Source organism: Scyliorhinus torazame, chromosome 5 (assembly GCF_047496885.1).
Source record: "Scyliorhinus torazame isolate Kashiwa2021f chromosome 5, sScyTor2.1, whole genome shotgun sequence".
In the NCBI taxonomy this organism is placed as follows: domain Eukaryota; kingdom Metazoa; phylum Chordata; class Chondrichthyes; order Carcharhiniformes; family Scyliorhinidae; genus Scyliorhinus; species Scyliorhinus torazame.
In genome coordinates, this window is record NC_092711.1 from 159,178,332 (window position 1) to 159,200,897 (window position 22,566).

At 49.9% G+C, this 22,566-nt stretch overlaps 1 protein-coding gene across 1 annotated transcript in view; it reads left to right on the plus strand.

Moving 5' to 3' along the window:
* Window positions 1-4,782: 4,782 nt before the first annotated feature.
* The window catches only part of LOC140418003 (uncharacterized), a 35,350-nt gene continuing 17,566 nt past the window's right edge, over window positions 4,783-22,566 (plus strand). The window contains exons 1-2 of the mRNA XM_072501433.1: window positions 4,783-4,939; window positions 12,975-14,702. Coding sequence (XP_072357534.1) covers window positions 13,322-14,702 — 1,381 coding nt within the window. The 5' untranslated portion in view covers window positions 4,783-4,939; window positions 12,975-13,321. The remainder of the gene's footprint in view (window positions 4,940-12,974; window positions 14,703-22,566) is intronic.

Genomic DNA, 22,566 nt, shown 5'->3' on the forward strand with positions numbered 1-22,566 from the left:
GAGTACTCCTTCTTCTCGCATGTGTATAATGTGTATTGAAGTATTGCTTTCTTTGTGGTGAGTCGGGTGGTGCTGGTGGGGGTAGTGGGAGTGGCCTATGCGTGAATCATGATCTCAGATCTTGCACTGCACTGGCTGGATGTGAGGCTTCATTCGGGACAGGTGCAGAGGCCGGGATGGAGGCTGGGCTCAGGCATATTGGCGGATTAGGGGTTTTGTTATAAGGTGAGGAGGGTGACTGGGGATTATGTGGAGCTGAATCAGAATGGGAAGGTGTCGGCACCCACGTTCTGGGAGACGTTGAAGGCGGTGGTTCAATGTGAGATTATCTTGTTTAAGGCTCACAGGGGTCGGAGGAGGAGGGAGGAGCACGGACGGCTGCTGGACCAGATAGTCGAGGTGGGCAGGAGATACCGGGGAGGGGGGCCACTAAGGAGTTGCTGGGGTGAGGAAGAGGCTGCAGGGGCACTTTGATAGGTTGATGACGAGAAAAGCGGTGCGGCAGCTACGGAGGGCAAGTAGGGTCCAGTACGAGAACAGAGAGAAGGCGAGGGGCCTTCCGGTTTCGGGGGTTTGCTAAGAAGTCACACATCAGGTGGCTCTCCTCCCGCGAACCTGAAAAATAGACTATTTTTCCTTGACAAACGCCTGCAAATGATACAAATCAGCCCCACACCATTACAAAATGAAGGAAGAAGGAAAGATGCTGAACAACAGCCAGTCCAGAGGCTGAGTGGAGACCAGGAGTGGGAAAAGCCGGGACAAACAACAATCGGCTGAGCCGACCAGCGCACGAGGCGGTGAACCTCGGAACCCGCCAGAGTGAGAGGAACCGACCCACCGCACGAAAAGCCCACTCTCACCAGGGGATGGATGGAGGATATTCCTCTCAAGTGAGTTGAGGGAATACCATGAAGAGATGAAATTGGACATACAAACTGCGGTGAAGCTTGTGGCCGAAGCTCTGGTGAACATGCAGGTGACCCTGGACAAAGCCGAAAAGCGACTGGAGGCCCAGGAGGCAACGATTAAAGATCTGGAAAGAGCCACAACGGACCAGAGCGACCGGATCATCGCCCTGGAAAAGGAGGTGGCAAGGCTGGTCGCGATACAAGGCAACCTGAGAGGAAAGGTTGAGGATCAGGTGAACCGGTCGAGGCGGCAGAACCTACGAATCGTGAGCCTACCGGAGAGGAGCAAAGGTAGGAACCCCACAGATTATGTGGCCCAAATGCTGGGTAACCTGCTGGGAAGGGACAGCTTCCCCAAACCACCAGAAATTGCCAGAGTGCACCGGTCGCTCCCATCAAAGCCCAAACCGGATAACAGCCGAGGGCGATAATCGGCAAGATGCACCGGTACCAGGACCGGGAAAGAATCCTGTGCTGGGCCAGGCAGTCCACAAACTGCAGCCGGGAAGGTCACAAGATCCGGATCTACCAGGACGTTGGGGCTGACCTGGCCAAGCATTGGGCCGGATTTAACACAGTGAAGGCCGCGCTGTACAGAAACGGCGTAGGATTCGGAATGCTGGACCCAGCCAAGCTCTGGGTCATGTATCAAGGCAGGGAACACTTTCTCACGCTCCCTGCAGACGCATGTTCATCGCAGAGAACAGACTGGAGAAATGGCAGCAGGGGCAGCGATGAAGAGCCCGCAGAATGAGACTTTGATAAAGCAATGTTTTAACAAAAAAAAGCTCTCTCCCTTTTACAGTCTGCACAGCCAACAGGAGACCATTGCCACAGAGACCGCTTCACACGGGTGAACACTGCCCCGTTTTGGAGACGAGAGCAGCAAGAGAGGGAAGGATGATCTAAATATAGCTAAGCACAGGGAAATGGCGGACAGGAAGCCCAGAAATCGGGCAATGGGAGGAAGTGAAACAACTCCCAGGAGGGGGCCACCACACTAGTGAGGTAGCTAGCACCGGGATTCATGCAGGAGAGAGAGGCTGCGGAGGGGGAAGCCACCTGGCCCCAGGGTGGGGTCGGGCAGATAACGGGCACGGAGGGATAATCAGGGGAGAAAACAGCAGGGAGGGGGAAGGTTTAGCTACGGAATAGAGGTGGGTGTGTGCGGGTGAGAAGACCGGGGGGGGGGGGGGGGGGGGGGGGGTGGAGGGAAGAAGACCGGAAGGGAGAAATAGGTGTAGAAAGATGGAAGGCATTAGACCGGCTACAACAGGCCACATGTGGCGACTTGGAACAAAATGGCTCTGCAAGCAACCACTTTGGAGGGTCCCTGAACAAAGGAAAACCTTGGAGAGCAGGGGCTCACCCACATGGTGTACACACAGTTGGCGGCCATGTTGGATGTCCTCTGGAAAAGGGAAACCCCGGAGCGCAGGGGCCCGACCACCAGGTAAGTATGTTTGATCCCACAGGAACGGGGGGACAAAATAGTCACCTGGAACGTTGGGGGACTTAACGGCCCAGTAAAAAGATCCAGAGTCTCCATCCACCTGAAAAGCATGAAAGCCGACGTAGTCTTCCTCCGAGAGACACATCTGAGGGAGAAGGACCGGCTGCGGTTAAGGAAGGGCTGGGTGGGACAGACCTACCATTCCTGCTATGGGACGAGGACCAGGGTCATTTTGCGAAATAAGAGGACAATGTTCACGGTGACAAGGGTCAGCCTGGCCCTTGGCAGTGCCACTTGGGTGCTGGCCTGGCACTGCCAGGCTGGCATTTTTTGCATGTGCATGTGATCGGGCAGGGGGTGCCCAGCGTGTGTCTTGAGAGGGGTTCGGGTGGCTGGCGACCCTTCCATAGTGCGATCGGGCTGGAGGGGGTGGGGTCGGGAGGTCAGGGCTCGTTTCTGGAGCCTTGGAGATTTAGACATCATTTAAAAATGGCCTCACCATCTCTCGCTAAACTGGGGAGTTCCGGCCAGCGAAGCTCCTCACAGTAGAAAAATGGGTTAAGTGCAGCCTTGGCTGTGCGTCCCCATTCCGGTCCTCTATACAATGCGTGTCACGTTGAATAGCCATGTGTTTCTCAGCGCTGAGAGTGGCATGAAACACGCAGCTAAACGTGCTTGCTAGGGGACTTTGTTTCCTCTTCGGAAAATCGCGCCCACGATGTTAACTTGTTATCTGGTTGTTCTATTGCAAAATGTTGTTGTATTGTTGCTGGCAATAGCTCTTGTTCTGCTCTGTACCCATTTTCCACCAATTTTACTGTTACTCTGTTGTGGTTATGCTTAAAAAAATGTTTTTTAAAAATATAATAATAAACAGATTTAAAACAATCTGTCCAATTTATCCGTAAAAAACATTCAATGACCCTCCCCGCCTCCACTGGTCACTATGGATAAGAATTCCAGAGACTAACGACCTTCTGAGGGCAGAGATGACTAGGAATATATAACATAGCTACAGAACAATATTACAAGACAAGAAATGATAATAAACCAAAGAGAAAATGCTGGAAAATCTCAACAGGTCTGGCAGCATCTGTAGGGAGTGAAAAGAGCTAACGTTGAGTCCAGATGACCCTTTGTCAAAGCTAAAAGACAGAGAAAGTGGGAAATATTTATATTGTGGAGTGAGAATGAAAGATGAGTCATAGCCACAGAAACCAAGGGAAACGAGGTGCCAATAGCCACATAACGCAAGGGGAGTGCTAATGGCAGTCCCCAGAGAGAACAAAAGGTGTGAAAGGCCAAACTGCAGAGAAATTAACATCAGAGGGTAAACTATGAAGTTGTAGATGTGGGGGGAGGGGAAGGTGGGAAGCAAAGGGGAGAAAGTAAGGAAACGTGGAGAAGATGGGGGGTAAATATATATAAAGAAAGGCAAGAGAGAAATAAATGGTAAAAGACAGTTAAAATGAAATGGGATGAAAACAAATGGGTCGAGGTGGGGTAGAGCTGATCATCTGAAGTTGTTGAATTCGATGTTGAGACTGGAAGGAATTAGCGTGCCTAACCGGAAGATGAGATGTTGTTCCTCCAGTTTGCATTGAGCTTCACTGCAACACTGCAGAAGACAAGGGTAGACATGCGGGTATGGAAGCAGGGTCTTGTGTTAGGCAAGCGTAGCTAGGACCCATGCGGGTACCCATTGAAACACATTTCATTTGGAGAAAATGGGATGATAATAAATGTACTTTATTGCAGAACTATCAATAATATATCTGCTCTGTGCCATATAACTACACTGGACATTTCTCGTTATTTCTGATATTAATTTACTGCCCCCTTAACTGTCAGCCATCTCCTGGGGAAAAGAACCCTTCAATTGTGAGCATTCAGAAAGAGACCATCCTTTTAGCCAAATACATGTGTCAAGCTGAGGGAGCAAAGGATGTCAATGTCTTTGAGAGAGAGAGAGACCTGGGCCAAGCTTTGCAGAGTCTGCACCCTCCCTGGATTCACTTCCTTTCCCTTCAGTTGCTGCAAGTGACCAATTGAAGGTGAGAATGAGAAAAGAAATGGAAAGGGGGAGAAAAGAAAGTGTTTTACTGACAGATATTGGAGACAGGAGGACGTTTCAGTCTGTGTGAAGCTCAATCTTCATTCACACAAAGCCCGCGCGCTGATTGGCTGGAGGACGAGAGTCCTTCCGGTCCCACAACTCTTTCCAATGATCAAAACCTCAGAAGGTCAGGAGGCGGGCTCTCCCCTGCACATACGCAACTTCCCCTCTTCCTTGGGACATGCGCAGTCCCGGGCCAGGGGGAGCTCACCGAGTTGCTTCTCGATCTGGCTGCATCCATCAGCCGGTTTTTTGGAAACCTTTGTCTCGAGGAGGTACAGGGGAAAACTGGTGGGGGTGGGGCTTCGGGGCTCCCGTGTCCGCGTGCCGAGTCTGCGCACTGAGACCCGAAAACGTCTGTTGAACAGAGTGATTCTTATTGGTTGATTCAGATCGGGTTCTCGTGACGTCACAAAGCGGGCATTGGAAGTGAAACTTCCTCCTGTGTCTCCAACATCTGTGAGTAAAAACTTTCCTTTCTCCCCCTTTCCATTTCTTTACTCATTCTCACCTTCAATTGGTCACTTGCAGCAACTGAAGGGAAAGGAAGTGAATCCAGGGAGGGTGCAGACTCTGCAAAGCTTGGCCCAGGTCTCTCTCTCTCTCTTAAAGACATTGACATCCTTTGTTCCCTCAGCTCGACACATTTATTTGTCTGGCTAAAAGGATGGTCTCTTTCCCAATGCTCACAATTAAAGGGCTGGTTTCCCCTGGAGATGGCTCACATTTAAGGGGTCAGTAAATTAATATCAGAGAGATATGTCTAGTATTTTTAAATGGTACAGATTAGATATATTACATATGGTCTGTAATAAAGTACATTTATTATTAACTCCAGTTGTGTAATATTGTGCTGTAGCTATGTTATATATTTCCAGTCATCTCTTCCCTCAGTGGGTTGTTAGTTTCTGGATTTCTCTTCAACATGGACCAGTGGAGTTTGAGAGTCAATGAATATATTCATTACGAAGTCTTACAACACCAGGTTAAAGTCCAACAGGTTTGTTTCGATGTCACTAGCTTTCGGAGCGCTGCTCCTTCCTCAGGTGAATGAAGAGGTATGTTCCAGAAACACATAGATAGACAAATTCAAAGATGCCAAACAATGCTTGGAATGCGACCATTAGCAGGTGATTAAATCTTTACAGATCCAGAGATGGGGTAACCCCAGGTTAAAGAGGTGTGAATTTAACCTGGGGTTACCCCATCTCTGGATCTGTAAAGATTTAATCACCTGCTAATGGTCGCATTCCTGGTATTGTTTGGCATCTTTGAATTTGTCTATATATGTGTTTCTGGAACATACCTCTTCATTCACCTGAGGAAGGAGCAGCGCTCCGAAAGCTAGTGACATCGAAACAAACCTGTTGGACTTTAACCTGGTGTTGTAAGACTTCGTACTGTGCTCACCCCAGTCCAACGCCGGCATCTCCACATCATGAATATATTCATGGATGAGTTGGACAGATTTTTAATATTTCTTTTGTTATTTTTAAAAACTTTTAAAAATAATGAATGCAACAGACTAACAGAAAAATTGATGGAAAATGGGTACAGTGTAGAACAACTGATATTGCTGCATAAATACAAGCAACACATTGCAGAATTAATTTGTAGCAGGATATTTTAGGGACCAGAGCCGCTATATGAAATGCCAGATTAATTGAACAACCGGTAAACAGAGTGAGTGGGGAAAGAGGGTAAGATTATATAAAAACAGAAGGATACCAATGCACACCCCAAAACAGACTAACAGCATAGTTGAATTAAAATAACATAGATGACACAGAATCTCTATAGTGCAGAAGGAGGCTATTCGCTTCTTCAAGTCTGCACTGACCCTCAGAAAATGCACTCACCGAGGCAGACTCCCCGCCCGATTCCCATAATCCGGTGCATTGATCATCGTCAACCCACCTAACCTAACATCTTTGGACACTAAGGGGCAATTTAGCATGACCAATCCACTTAACCTGCACATCTTTGGACTGTGGGAGGAAACTGGAGCACCCAGAGGCAACCCACACAGACACAGGGCGAATGTCCATGTCCACACAGATAGGCATTCAAGGAATCAAACCTGGTTCCCTGGCTCTGTGCTAACCACTGTGCCTCACTGTGCCCTACTCTGGGCTCAGTTGAATTGAATTCACTGATGGAAATCCCTGGAGGAGCAAGTCTGTCAAATTGGAGCACATATATTTGAGACAGGGGTCTCATTATTTAACAAATGCATCAGACTTAGAATGAAGTACAGACATTACAATTGCAATGGGATACATTCTGTAATCAGTCTGTGCCAGTTTTGGGTAGAGGGAGAACTGATTGGCCTGCTTCCATATCGAGCCTGATGGATGTTGGGTCTATCGGAACCAAATTCCGTGTGAAACTAAGATGAGAGGCCAATTGATAAAGCCTGATATTCCGGAGACACCCACCTTTAGCTCCTGGTGACTGGAGCTTAACTAAGTTGAGGTGAGGTTTATTTTTATTCCAGATAAATGTACTAATCATTCCATTAGTTTCCTGAATGACCATGGTTGACAGCAGCATAGGCAGCATCTGCAGAGGGTACAGCAGTCTGGGCAACACATTCATTTTAACGAAGGTGATCCTCCCTCACCATGAAATCGGAAGAGCCGACCACCGGCCAAGGTCCCACCTAATAGTCACCATCAGCTGTGGATAGTTGGCCCCATGTAGCTGTCTGAAAAGGGGGGGAGGGTCATTGATATTCCCAGATATTTAAATCCCAAGGGGGGAGCATCTGATTGGGAACTTAGCAAGAGGAGGGGGCTTACCCTTCAACACCCCCCCCCCCCCCTCCCCTCACCAGCATGGCCTCTGACTCAGTAAAATTCATCTTATAACCAGAGAAGGCACTAAATCTATCCACAATCGGGTGCAGCTAGTTAAGATGAACATTTTGTGGTTTTTATTTTTATCTCCGTGCCTAATGGTCTTTTTGCCAAAATTGGTCTTTATGGGGGTGGATTGGTTGGTTTAATCGTTTGTGTGGGCAGATAAGGTGGCAAGGATTAGGAAGACGGTGATTCAGAGAGGGCGACAGTCAGGCGGCTTGGCCCTGCTGAACCTGTTATACTATTATTGGGCGGCGAACGCAGAGTAGGTGTGGGGTTGGAGCAGGGAAACGGAGGCTTTGTAGGCTTACATTAAAGGGTAGGTGGGGTTAATGGGTTATAGGGATAGGGTGGAGACATGGGCTTATGTAGGGTGCTCTTTCAAAGAGCCGGTGCAGACTCGATGGGCTGAATGGCCTCCTTCTGCACTGTACGGATTCTATGTTCTATAATTTAAAGGAACTGCTAGGTGGGAGGGGAGGGAGGTGAAGAGTTTGGTTAGGGAGTTGGGGTGGGTTTAGGGGTTTTGTGTTGGTTTTACTTTGTAATGTTATGTGTTGCAAATGTTAAAATCTGAATGAAAATACTTTTAAAAAAATCTATCCACTACTCCAATAATGTCCAGGACTGAAACACTGGGGTTCAACACAAACAGCAGCCCGTCATCTGCACACACAGTGATCTTGTGCTGCCTCACCCCAGTCCCGATATCAGAGACTCCGATCTGATAGCCTCTGGCATTGGCTCAGTGGACAAGGGGGACAGAGGGCAGCCCTGTCTAGTCCCTCTCTGAAGCTGAAAATTCGATGCCCGCAAACCATTGGTGAGCACCGCCGCTGCCGGTTTGTGATGTAACAATTGAATCCACTCAATATAATCCTCACCCAACCCGAAGCCTCGCAGCGGATACACCAGATAATTCCACTCAACTCAAGCAAAAGCTTTCTATGCATTGAAGGAGATCACCAGCCCATCCAATGCATATTTCTGAACAGCCTGAATCAAATTCAGCAACCTTCCAACGTTGTTACTGGAAAATCTTCTCCGTATAAACCCAGTCTGGTCCTCCCGCACGATTGTCGGAAGGATGTCCTCCAGCCTTATCGCCAAAACATAAGATCGCAGTTTCAAGTCAACATTCAAAAGAGAGGGAACTTGTGACGGGGATGTGCTGAGCAGTCACACATCAGGTGGCTCTCCTCCATACAACAGAAAAATAGGCACTGTCGGCCGAATTTAGCCGCAAAATCAGACTTCAACATCCCCTCACCCTCAACAATAGTGCGGACAACAAAATGCTAGGAAGCAACAGCTCGAAAGGCTGCAGGGTCACAGACACTGCGGCAATGGACAGGAGCGGCGAGCAAGCGGGTCGGCGGCCCCAATCGACTATGTGGCCCAAATGCTGGGCAATCTGATTGGGAGGGACAGCTTCCCCAAACCGCCAGACATCGACAGGGCGTCACCTCGCAATGAACAGGGGAGCCAGCTCATAGGAGGGAGGGGGCGAGGTCAGCAGAGCGCAGGAGAGGGTGAGGAGGAGGCAGCAGGGACACAAGCAGAGCGGGTGTAGGATGGGGGTCAGATCGATCCTGGGTTGGGGGGGGGGGGGCACACCAGCGGGAAAGCTAGTGCCAGGAAGTACGGGAGAGAGAGGGCCCGTGGCACATCTCCCACTGGGAAGAGAGCGTCTGTGTGAGTGGGGGGGGGGGAGAAAGAGAGGATAGAGGAGGGGGATACGGTGGGGTGGGGGGCAGAATAGAAGAGGGGGGGATACGGTGGGGTGGGGGGCAGAATAGAAGAGGGGGGGATACAGTGGGCTGGGAGGGAGATAGAAGAGGGGGGAATACGGTCTGATCATGAGCGGGGGAACTTCACACCTGTTTGCAGGATCCATTTACTGACAGATCAATCCCAGAACAGGGAAAATGACAGCCATGGTGAGGGAACTGGGAACGTTCATGGAGCAGACGGGGGCAGTGGATCCCTGGCAATTCTTACACCCGGATGAGAAGGAATTCTCGTTCTTCTCACCAGTACACAAGGTCTACACTCACATCGGCTTCTTTGTTGTGGGGAAATCGGTACTTCCAGAAATAGCTAGAGCGGAATAATCCATGATTGTAATCTCAGACCACACTCCACATTACATGGATGTGAGGTTGGAGACGGGACAAACCCAATGCCCCACATGGAGGTTGGACACGACCCTCTTGGCCGACAAGGTCTTCTGCCAGAAAACATCACCGGCCATCGGCAAGTACATCACTAACAGCCAGAACGGGGAAGTCTCACCTTCCACATTCTGGGAGGCACTGAAGGCTGTGATTCGGGGAAAAATAATCGCCAAAAGGCTCGTAGAGACAGGGAAGAGAGAGCGGTTAGGCAGCAACTGATCAACTCCATTCTGGAGGTTGACAGACGATACTCCGAGGCCCTGACCATAGAGCTTCTGCTGGAGAGGAAGAAGCTGCAAAAGAACTTTGACCTGCTCCCCACCAGGAAAGCAGTGACCAACTCCACCAGACACGGGGGACCTTTTATGAGCACAGAGAGGGCTAGCCGCCTGCTGGTTCACCAGCTGAGAAAGAAGGCAGCCACTAGGGAAATAGCCCAGGTAAAGGATAACAGAGGCAGACTGGTAGAATAATTTTTATAATTGTCACAAGTAGGCTTACATTAACACAGCAATGAAGTTAGTGTGAAAATACCCTAGTCGCCACACTCCGGCACCTGTTCGGGTACACTGAGGGAGAATTCAGAATGTCCAATTCACCTAACAGTATGCCTTTCGGGACTTGTGGGAGGAAACCGGAGCTCCCGGAGGAAACCCGCGCAGACATGGGGAGAACGTGCAGACTCCACACAGACAGTGACGGGAATCGAACCTGGGACCCTGGCGCTGTGAAGCAAAATTGCTGACCACTGTGCTACCGTGCCGCCCAACCATAGGTGTCCCGTAGCCCAACCAAAAAAGGTCAACCAAGCGTTCAAGGCCTTCTACCGGGGACTGTACGCCTCCGAGGACCCCCTCCTCCCCGGAGAGTGTTCGGAATCTTCTTGGGCCACAAACCCAACCTGGGCAAAAACAAAGATTTCCCGGTGAGGGGGAGGGGCAGAGCTAGAGGGCCTCCCAGTTAAAATAGCCCAAAACAAATCCCGCTACCTGGAGATCCAGGTTTCCCACGAGTGGACACGGATCCACAAGTGGAAGCTGACCAGTCTGGCGGAGGAAGTCAAAAACGACCCACAGAGATGGGATGGATTCCTGCTTTCCCTGGCGGGGAGGATGCAGATGATCAAGATGAATGTACTGCCCAGGTTCCTCTTCCTGTTTAGATCCTTACCGATCTACATCCCCAAGGCCTTTTTCCATTCAATAGATAAGGTGATTATGGCGTTTGTGCGGAGGGGCAAGAATTCCCAAATCCCTAAAACAGTACTACAATGGAGAAGAAACATGGGAGGCCTGGCCCTCCCGAACTTGCAATACTGTCACTGGGCAGCCACGGCCGAAAGAGTGAGGAGATGGGTAAAGGGCCCAGACATGGAATGGGTGATGATGGACGAGTCCTCATGTACAGGAATGACCCTCCGGGCCCTCGCCAGGGCAACACTCCCATCCCCGGCAGCACCAGTCCAGTGGTGGTAGCTACCCTGAGAACCTGGAACCAGATGTGGCAGCATTTCAGTCTGACCGATGTGTCCTTCATGGCCCCCATCTGCGGCAACCATAGGTTTGCACCAGCCATTCTCAACACCACCTTCAAGAGGTAGAGACAGGGTGGGGGAACACTGATGGTTAGGGACTTTTACACGGGAAATAGACTAGCGACCTTAGAGGAGCTGATGGAGAGACTGAACCTACCAAACAGGGATGAGCTCCAGGTCAAACACTTTCTCTGCAAGGAGACACCAGCACACCCAGAAACCCTGAGAAGCACAATGCAAGAGGAGTTACTGGACGCAGACAGTCTGGGGAAGGGAAACTGTGGGGACCTGTACGGACAACTCTTAATAAGGATGCGCTCCTTACTTGACGAAACCCAGGAAAAATGGGCAGAAGAGCGAGGGTCGGAAATAGGGTGGGGTCTCTGGAGCGAAGCACTGAACGGGACCAACTCCACCTTCTCCTCCGCAAGGCTAAGCTTCATGCAGCTGAATGTTGTGCACAGAGCATACCTGACACTAACCCGAATGAGCAGGTTCTTCTCGGAGATGGAGGACAAATGTGAATGGTGCCAGCGGGGCCCGGCAAACCATGCCCACATGTTCAGGGTATGTCCCAGACTTGTCGAATTCTGCACAGCCTATTTAGAGGCAATGTCCATGGTTATGAAGGTGGAGCCGTGCCCACAAATGGCAGTCTTCGGGGTATCGGACCAGACAGAACTACTCATGGGGAAGAGGGCGGACGCCCTTGCCTTTGCTTCTCTAATCGGCCGCTGGAGAATCCTGCTCGGCTGGTGATCAGCAGCACCACCCACAGCTGCAGACTGGCTGGCAGACCTATCGGAATTTCTCCACCTGGTGAAGATCAAGCTCACCGTCCGAGGGTCAGAGGATGGTTCCCACAAAGTGTGGAGGCCATTCACCAACTTGTTCCAGGACCTGTTTGAAGCCAGCGGCCAATGGAACACTGGGGAGGGAGGTGGGTGTACGGGGGCCAACGGGATCACAGGGAGCAGGCAGGAAAAGAGGTGGGGGGGGGCTACTGGGACAAGGTGGGAGAACCAGAAACCAACTGACACAGAGACCAGAGAGCCGAGAACAAAAACACAAGAGGAGGAACCCCCAAGGGAAGGTTTAAAACAGGACAGGGAGTGCGCGGGGTGGAAGGGGGGAGGCCCATCAATGGGTGTGGGGGGGGGGGGGGGTGCACCGTCCACTTGTAAATAATAGATAACTCCCATTGTACAGTGAAGGGCCCAGGAAAGGACCCAGAAACGACGAGTGAAGGGGCGGAGGGGAGGGACGGGAGATGGGGGGACCGGCACAAAGGAAATTGACATGCACATTGTAATCGGCAGAGTTACCCTGACTGCTTGGATAGTGTATAATAAGCATTGCCACAAGTCTGTTACTGGATGAAAAAGAGGTGAAAAAAACTTCCCCATCCAATCCCGCCTCAATTTAAAGTGTTCCTCATAATCCAGATGGGTTTCCTGTAATAAAGCGATGTCGACTTTCTCCTTTCGAAAGGAGAGGATATTTTTCCTTCTGATAGGGTGATGGATGCCCCGTACATTCCCTGAGAAAATTTGCAGATTAACTGCCGCCATTAGTTAGGCAACAAGAGAGAACAGGAACAGATTTTCACACCACAATCGTGCGTGCGCCATTACCCCCTCCTCCAACTCTCTTTACACCAGAGGCACCAAAGTTTCTCCAAATTGCTCCTTTCACAGATAAAAGCCCCGTCTGTACCAGAGTAGGATAAAGTCAACAACACATAAACCCTCCCATAATAACAAAAATACAAAAGAATCACCACCACAATAGACCCAAGGGGACATTCCTCAATAAGACTGAGGACCCGGAGGATTAACCTCACGGCCAGACTGTCGTTACCCTCAGGAAACCTTCTCCAAAATGAGGAGAAGAAAAGTAACTTTTGTAAATTGTTTTTACAGGATATTAGAAGAGGAGGAATTACAGACAGAAATCTCAAACATCACGTCTCAATCTGACTGAGTCTCCCAATTCCTTGAAACTGAATATCACCGGACTTTGAATCGAGAAGGAGAAATGTTTGTCTTTTCTGTCGGCTTCAAAACATCAGTGTGACTGGAAAAGCACCGAGACACACACGCCCGAGTGAGAGTGTTCCAGGGCACTGACTGTGGAAAGAGCTTTAACCAGTTACGCAGCCTGAAAAAACATCTCACCATTCACAGCGGACAGAGACTGTACACGTGTTGTGTGTGGACGAGGCTTCAACTGATCGGCAAACCTGGAGAGACACGAGGAGACCCAAAACATGGAGAAACGGTGGAAATGTGGGGACTGTGGGAAGGGATTCAGGGTCCCATCTCAGCTGGAAGTTCATCGGCGCATTCACACTGGGGAGAGGCCGTTCACGTGCTCTGTGTGTGAGAGGGGATTCGCTCAGTTATCCGACCTGCGGAAACATCAGCGAGTTCACACTGGGGAGAGGCCGTTCACCTGCTCTCAGTGTGAAAAGGGATTCACTCAGTTATCCACCCTGCTGACACACCAGCGAGTTCACACTGGGGAGAGGCCGTTCACCTGCTCTCAGTGTGAGAAGAGATTCACTACTTCATCGGGACTGCTGGCACATAAGCGAGTTCACACTGGGGAGAGGCCGTTCACCTGCTCTCAGTGTCAGAAGGGATTCACTCGGTTATCCGACCTGCAGAGACATCAGCGAGTTCACACTGGGGCGAGGCCGTTCACCTGCTCTAAGTGTCAGAAAGGATTCGCTCAGTTATCCGACCTGCGGACACACCAGCGAGTTCACATTGGGGAGAGGCCATTCACCTGCTCTCAGTGTGAAAAGGGATTCACTCAGTTATCCACCCTGCTGACACACCAGCGAGTTCACACTGGGGAGAGGCCATTCACCTGCTCTCAGTGTGAGAAGGGATTCACTACTTCATCCGGCCTGCTGACACACCAGCGACTTCACACTGGGGAGAGGCCGTTCACCTGCTCTCAGTGTGAGAAGGGATTCACTACTTCATCCGGCCTGCTGACACACCAGCGAGTTCACACTGGGGAGAGGCCGTTCACCTGCTCTCAGTGTGAGAAGGGATTCACTACTTCATCCGGCCTGCTGACACACCAGCGAGTTCACACTGGGGAGAAGGCGTTCACCTGCTCTCAGTGTGAGAAGGGATTAACTACTTCATCGGGTCTGCTGGCACACCAGCGAGTTCACACTGGGGAGAGGCCGTTCACCTGCTCTCAGTGTGAGAAGGGATTCACTACTTCATCTGGCCTGCTGACACACCAGCGAGTTCACACTGGGGAGAGGCCGTTCACCTGCTCTCAGTGTGAGAAGGGATTCACTACTTCATCCGGCCTACTGAGACACCAGCGAGTTCACACTGGGGAGAAGGCGTTCACCTGCTCTCAGTGTGAGAAGGGATTCACTACTTCATCGAACCTGCTGACACACCAGCGTGTTCACACTGGGGTGAGGCCGTTCGCCTGCTCTCAGTGTGAGAAGGGATTCACTACTTCATGGAGCCTGCTGGGTCACCAGCGGTTTCACACTGGGGAGAGGCCGTTCACCTGTTCTCAGTGTGAGAAGGGATTCATTTGGTTATCCAACCTGCGGAAACACCAGCGAGTTCACACAGGGGAGAAGGCGTATGAACGTGATCGGCATTTCCCTTGACCCTGCCCCCAACCCGAAGTGTTGGCGAAACTGCCTCCAGATTTTCAATGAAGCTATTATTACCAGACTCCCTGAGTATTTACCCGGAGCTATCGGGAGCGGCGCTGTTGCTAGTGCTTTCAGTCCCGACCCCCTGCACAAACTTTCCTCCATTCTGACCCACTGGGAATCAACCCCTCTGACCCAGCTCCGCACCTCTCCACATTCGCTGCCCAGTAGTAGAACATCAGGTTCGGGATAACCAAACTCTCTGCCTGCCTTCCTCTCTGTATCAGCACCTTTCTCTCTCTGGCCACCTTCCCTCCCCATATGAACGAGGTAATCCTTCCCTCAATCTCCCTGAAAGAAGCCTTTGGCAGGAAAATCGGTAGGCATTGAAAAAAAAACAGAAATCGCAGCAAAACATTCATTTTAACCACCTGTACCCGACCCGCCAGTGACAGAGGGAGACCATCCCACCTTGCCAGATCAGCTTTCACTCTCCCCACCAAACTAGTGATATTGTACCTGCGAAGCCTCCCCCACTCCCGGGCACCCTGCACCCCCAGATACCTAAAGTGAGTCCCTGCCCTACGGAATGAATGGCAGAGGAGTTAAAACAGATTTTTTTTGCATCAGTCTTTATGGTGCAAGATACTTTGACTATCCCATTAATACTAAAGAATACGAATGGAACAATTAAATACCATCACTGGAGAAGTTGTATTGGACAAACGAATGGGGATAAGATCAGTCTCTTGGATGGCTGCAGCCTAGGATCCTAAAAGAAATGGCTACAGCCTAGGATCCTAAAAGAAATGGCTACAGGGATAGTGGATGCATTGATTGTAATTTTCCAAAAATCCTTGGATTCTGGAGAAGTACCAGAGGATTGGAAAACTGCCCATGTGACAACCCCTGATTCAAAATGGGAGGGAGGCAAAAAACGAGACACTATAGGACGATTAGCCTAACATTTATTATTGAAAAAATGTTGGAATCAATTACTAGGAAGTAATAGGAGCACATTGAGAAAATCATTATCGAATCAAGCAGAGTCAGCATGGCTTTTGTGAAAGGGAAACCGTGTCTGACAATTTTATCAGAGTGTTTCGAGGAAGTCTCAACCAGAGTGAATAGAGGGGGACCAGTAGATGTGTTGTATTTAAACTTCCAGAAGGCCTTTGACAAGGTACCTCACAAACCGTTAAGTCATGAGATAAGAACCCATGGTGTTGGAGGTAGTATATTGACATGGATAGAGAATTGGTTAATGAGCAGGAAACAGCGAGTGGGAATAAGGGGTTCTTTTTCAGATTGGTGACCTGTAACCAGTGGGGTTCCACAGGGGTCAGTGCTGGGATCGCAACTGTGTACAATTTATATTAATGACTTGGGGGAAGGAAGTGAATGTACTGTGCCCAAATTTGCAGACAACACAAAAATAGATGGAAAGGCAAGTTGCGAGGGGGATACAAACAGTTTGCAAAGAGATATTGAGAGGTTAAGCAAGTGGACAAAAAGTTGCCACATGGAGCATAATGTGGGAAAATGTGAAGTTAATTTTGGAAGGGAGAACAAAAGAACAGTATTTAAATGGAGAAAAACTGCAGAAAGCTGCAGCACAAAGGGACTTGGGGGAACTTGTGCACGGAACACAGAAAGCTAGCAGACAGGTGAAGCAGGTAATCAGGAAGGTGAATGGAATGTTGGCCCTGATTTCAAGGGTGTTGGAGTATAAGAGTCGGGAAGTCTTGCTGCAGCTGTACAAGGTGCTGGTGAGACCACATCTGGAGAACTGAGAGCAGTTTTGGTCCCCTTATTTAAGGAAAGATATTATTTTATTGGAGGCTGTTTAGAGAAGGTTCACGAGGATGATCCCCATTATGGTGGGATTGTGTTATGAGCAAAGGTTAAACAGGTTGGGACTCTACTCATTGGAATTTAGAAGAATGAGAGGTGATCTCATTGAAACATCCAGGATTCTTAAGGGGTTTGACAGGGTAAATGCGGAGAGGATGTTTCCCTCATGGGAGTGTTGACCAGAGGGCATAGTCTCAGAATAAAGAGATGTCAATTTAAGACTGAGGTGAGGAGGAGTTTCTTCTGAGAATCTTTGGAACTGAATTGTGGGGACAGAGTCCTTGTGTATATTTAAGGCTGAGATAGATTCTTTTTTTTAGTTTAAAAAAAAATGTAAATTTAGAGTGCCCAATTCATTTTTTTCCAATTAAGGGGAAATTTAGTGTGGCCAATCCACCTACCCTGCACATCTTTGGGTTGTGGGGGCGAAACCCACGCAAACATGGGGAGAACACTGACCGTGACCCAGAGCCGGGATCGAACCTGGGAACATCGTGAGGCAGCAGTGCTAACCACTGCGCCACTGTGCTGCCCGGCTGAGATAGATTCTTGATCAGTCAGGGAACCGAGGATTACGGGGAAAGGGCAGGAAAGTGAACATGAGGAATGTTAGTTTCAGACATGATCCTATTGAAATGTGCAACAGGCTGGAAGGGCCGAATGGCCTACTCCTATTCCTTATGGTCTTAGTGTGGTCTTATTCCCACCTATCCCTGATAAACTTTCACCCCTTGATTTTCAAGAATCTATCCAGGTCTGCCTTAAAAATATTCAAAGACTCCGTTTCCACTGCCCTTTGAGGAAGAAAGTTCCAAAGACTCCCAACCCTCAGAGAAAAAAGTTCTCCTCCGCCTTAAATGGGGCAAGTTATTGGTTTTGTAGTGACCACAATTTCTAGATTCTCCCACAAGAAGAAACATCCTTTCCACATCCATCCTGTCAAGGCCCCTCAAGATCTTACACGGTTCAATCAAGTCACCTAAACTCCATCGTACACAAGCCCAGCCTGTCCAATCATTCCTCATACCAGCCTCCAATTCCAGGTATGAGTCCAGTAAAACTTCTCTGATCTGCTTCCAACACATTTACATCATTCCTTAAATGAGAGCAATATTGTACGCAGTGCTCCAGATGTGGTCTCAGCAATGTCCTGTATAACTGAAACATAACCTTCCTACTTTTGTATTCAATTCCCCTCACAATAAACAATAACATTCTATTAGCTTTCCTAATTACTTGCTGTACCTGTATACTCACCTTTTGTGATTCATGCTCTTGGACACCCAGATCCCTCTGAATCTCAGAGCTCTGCAATCTCTCACCATTTAGATAATAAGATTTTTTATCCTTCTGGCCAATATGGACAAAACATTTTCTCACGTTATTCTCCATTTGGCAGATCTTGTTCCACTCATTTAACATCTACCTTTTTAAAAAAAAAATATTTTATTGAAAATTTTTGGTCCGCCAACACCGTACATTGTGCATCCTTGACACAATATTATAACAACACAAATAACAATGACCTATTTTATAAACAGAAAATGAATAAATAATAAATAACAAAAATGAAAACTAACCCTAATTGGCAACTGCCTTATCACAAGTAAGACTCTCCAAAAATATAATTTAACAGTCCAATATATAATTATCTGTAGCAACGACCTATACATATTATACAGTATATATTAACAACCCTGAGAGTCCTTCTGGTTCCTCCACCTCCACCCCCGCCCCGATCCTGCTGCTGCTGCCTTCTTTTTTCCATTCCATCTATCTTTCTGCGAGGTATTCGACGAACGGTTGCCACCGCCTGGTGAATCCTTGAGCCGACCCCCTTAGAACGAACTTAATCCGCTCTAGCTTTATAAACCCTGCCATGTCATTTATCCAGGTCTCCACCCCCGGAGGCTTGGCTTCTTTGCACATTAGCAATATCCTGCGCCGGGCTACTAGGGACGCAAAGGCCAAAACATCGGCCTCTCTCGCCTCCTGCACTCCCGGCTCTTGTGCAACCCCAAATATAGCCAACCCCCAGCTTGGTTCGACCCGGACCCCCACTACTTTTGAAAGCACCTTTGTCACCCCTATCCAAAACCCCTGTAGTGCCGGGCATGACCAAAACATATGGGTATGATTCGCTGGGCTTCTCGAGCACCTCGCACACCTATCCTCCACCCCAAAAAATTTACTGAGCCGTGCTCCAGTCATATGCGCCCTGTGTAATACCTTAAACTGAATCAGGCTTAGCCTGGCACACGAGGACGACGAGTTTACCCTGCTTAGGGCATCTGCCCACAGCCCCTCCTCGATCTCCTGCCCCAGCTCTTCTTCCCATTTCCCTTTTAGTTCATCTACCATAGTCTCCCCTTCGTCCCTCATTTCCCTATATATATCTGACACCTTACCATCCCCCACCCATGTCTTTGAGATCACTCTGTCCTGCACCTCTTGTGTCGGGAGCTGCGGGAATTCCCTCACCTGTTGCCTCGCAAAAGCCCTCAGTTGCATATACCTGAATGCATTCCCTTGGGGCAACCCATATTTCTCGGTCAGCTCTCCCAGACTCGCGAACTTCCCATCCACAAACATATCTTTCAGTTGCGTTATTCCTGCTCTTTGCCACATTCCATATCCCCCATCCATTCCCCCCGGGGCAAACCTATGGTTGTTTCTTATCGGGGACCCCCCCAAGGCTCCAGTCTTTCCCCTATGCCGTCTCCACTGTCCCCAAATCTTCAGTGTAGCCACCACCACCGGGCTTGTGGTGTAGTTCCTCGGTGAGAACGGCAATGGGGCTGTCACCATAGCCTGTAGGCTAGTCCCCCTACAGGACGCCCTCTCTAATCTCTTCCACGCCGCTCCCTCCTCCTCTCCCATCCACTTACTCACCATTGAAATATTAGCGGCCCAATAATGCTCACTTAGGCTCGGTAGTGCCAGCCCCCCCCTATCCCTGCTACGTTGTAAGAATCCCTTCCTCACTCTCGGGGTCTTCCCGGCCCACACAAAACCCATGATGCTCTTCTCAATCCTTTTTAAAAAAGCCTTCGTGATCACCACCGGGAGGCACTGAAACACAAAGAGGAATCTCGGGAGGACCACCATCTTAACCGCCTGCACCCTCCCTGCCAGTGACAGGGATACCATATCCCATCTCTTGAAATCCTCCTCCATTTGTTCCACCAACCGCGTTAAATTTAACCTATGCAATGTGCCCCAATTCTTGGCTATCTGGATCCCCAGGTAACGAAAGTCCCTTGTTACCTTCCTCAACGGTAGGTCCTCTATTTCTCTACTCTGCTCCCCTGGATGCACCACAAACAACTCACTTTTCCCCATGTTCAATTTATACCCTGAAAAATCCCCAAACTCCCCAAGTATCCGCATTATTTCTGGCATCCCCTCCGCCGGGTCTGCCACGTAGCAAATCGTCCGCATACAAAGATACCCGGTGTTCTTCTCCTCTAAGTACTCCCCTCCACTTCTTGGAACCCCTCAACGCTATCGCCAGGGGCTCAATCGCCAGTGCAAACAATAATGGGGACAGAGGGCATCCCTGCCTTGTCCCTCTCTGGAGCCAAAAATATGCAGATCCCCGTCCATTCGTGACCACGCTCGCCATCGAGGCCATATACAACAGCTGCACCCATCTAACATACCCCTCTCCAAAACCAAATCTCCTCAACACCTCCCACAAATAATCCCACTCCACTCTATCAAATGCTTTCTCGGCATCCATCGCCACTACTATCTCCGTTTCCCCCTCTGGTGGGGGCATCATCATTACCCCTAACAGCCTCCGTATATTAGTGTTCAGCTGTCTCCCCTTCACAAACCCAGTTTGGTCCTCGTGGACCACCCCCGGGACACATTCCTCTATTCTCATTGCCATTACCTTGGCCAGGATCTTGGCATCTACATTTCGGAGGGAAATAGGTCTATAGGACCCGCATTGTAGCGGGTCCTTTTCCTTCTTTAAGAGAAGCGATATTGTTGCTTCAGACATAGTCGGGGGCAGTTGTCCCCTTTCCTTTGCCTCATTAAAGGTCCTCGTCAATACCGGGGCGAGCAAGTCCACATATTTTCTATAGAATTCGACTGGGAATCCATCCGACCCGGGGCCTTTCCCGCCTGCATGCTCCTAATTCCTTTCACCACTTCTTCTACCTCGATCTGTGCTCCCAGTCCCACCCTTTCCTGCTCTTCCACCTTGGGAAATTCCAGCCGATCCAAAAAGCCCATCATTCTCTCCTTCCCATCCGGGGGTTGAGCTTCATATAATTTTTTATAAAATGTCTTGAACACTCCATTCACTCTCTCCGCTCCCCGCTCCATCTCTCCTTCCTCATCCCTCACTCCCCCTATTTCCCTCGCTTCTCCCCTTTTCCTCAATTGGTGTGTCAGCAACCTGCTCGCCTTCTCCCCATATTCGTACTGTACACCCTGTGCCTTCCTCCATTGTGCCTCTGCAGTGCCCGTAGTCAGCAAGTCAAATTCTACATGTAGCCTTTGCCTTTCCCTGTACAGTCCCTCCTCCGGTGCTTCCGCATATTGTCTGTCCACCCTCAAAAGTTCTTGCAGCAACCGCTCCCGTTCCTTACTCTCCTGCTTCCCTTTATGTGCCCTTATTGATATCAGCTCCCCTCTAACCACCGCCTTCAGCGCCTCCCAGACCACTCCCACCTGGACCTCCCCATTATCATTGAGTTCCAAGTACTTTTCAATGCACCCCCTCACCCTTAGACACACCCCCTCATCTGCCATTAGTCCCATGTCCATTCTCCAGGGTGGGCGCCCTCCTGTTTCCTCCCCTATCTCCAAGTCTACCCAGTGTGGAGCGTGATCCGAAATGGCTATAGCCGTATACTCCGTTCCCCTCACCTTCGGGATCAACGCCCTTCCCAGCACAAAAAAGTCTATTCGCGAGTAGACTTTATGGACATAGGAGAAAAACGAGAACTCCTTACTCCTAGGTCTGCTAAATCTCCACGGGTCTACACCTCCCATCTGCTCCATAAAATCTTTAAGTACCTTGGCTGCTGCCGGCCTCCTTCCAGTCCTGGACTTCGACCTATCCAGCCCTGGTTCCAACACCGTATTAAAATCTCCCCCCATTATCAGCTTTCCCATCTCTCGGTCCGGAATGCGTCCTAGCATCCGCCGCATAAAATTGGCATCATCCCAGTTCGGGGCATATACGTTTACCAAAACCACCGTCTCCCCCTGTAGTTTGCCACTCACCATCACGTATCTGCCCCCGTTATCCACCACTATAGTCTTTGCCTCGAACATTACCCGCTTCCCCACTAATATAGTTTTTCGCATCTAGCCCCGAATGGAACACCTGCCCCACCCATCCTTTGATTAGCCTAACCTGGTCTATCAGTTTCAGGTGCGTTTCTTGTAACATAACCACATCTGCCTTAAGTTTCTTAAGGTGTGCGAGTACCCGTGCCCTCTTTATTGGCCCGTTCAGCCCTCTCACGTTCCACGTGATCAGCCGGGTTGGGGGGCTTCCTACCCCCCCCCTTGTCGATTAGCCATGCCCCTTTTCCAGCTCCTCACCCGGTTCCCACGCAGCTGTATCTCCCCCAGGCGGTGCCCCCCCGCCCGTCCCCTCCCATACCAGCTCCCCCCTCTCCCCAGCAGCAGCAACCCAGTAATTCCCCCCTCCCACCGCCCCCCCGCTAGATCCCCTGCTAGCGTAATTACTCCCCCCATGTTGCTCCCAGAAGTCAGCAAACTCTGGCCGACCTCGGCTTCCCCCCGTGACCTCGGCTCGCACCGTGCGACGCCCCCTCCTTCCTGCTTCTCTATTCCCGCCATGATTATCATAGCGCGGGAACCGAGCCCGCGCTTCTCCTTTGGCCCCGCCCCCAATGGCCAACGCCCCATCTCCTCCACCTCCCCTCCTCCCCCATCACCACCTGTGGAAGAGAGAAAAGTTACCACATCGCAGGATTAGTACATAAAACTCCTCTTTCCCCCCTTTTTAACCCCCCTCTTCGCCCCCCACA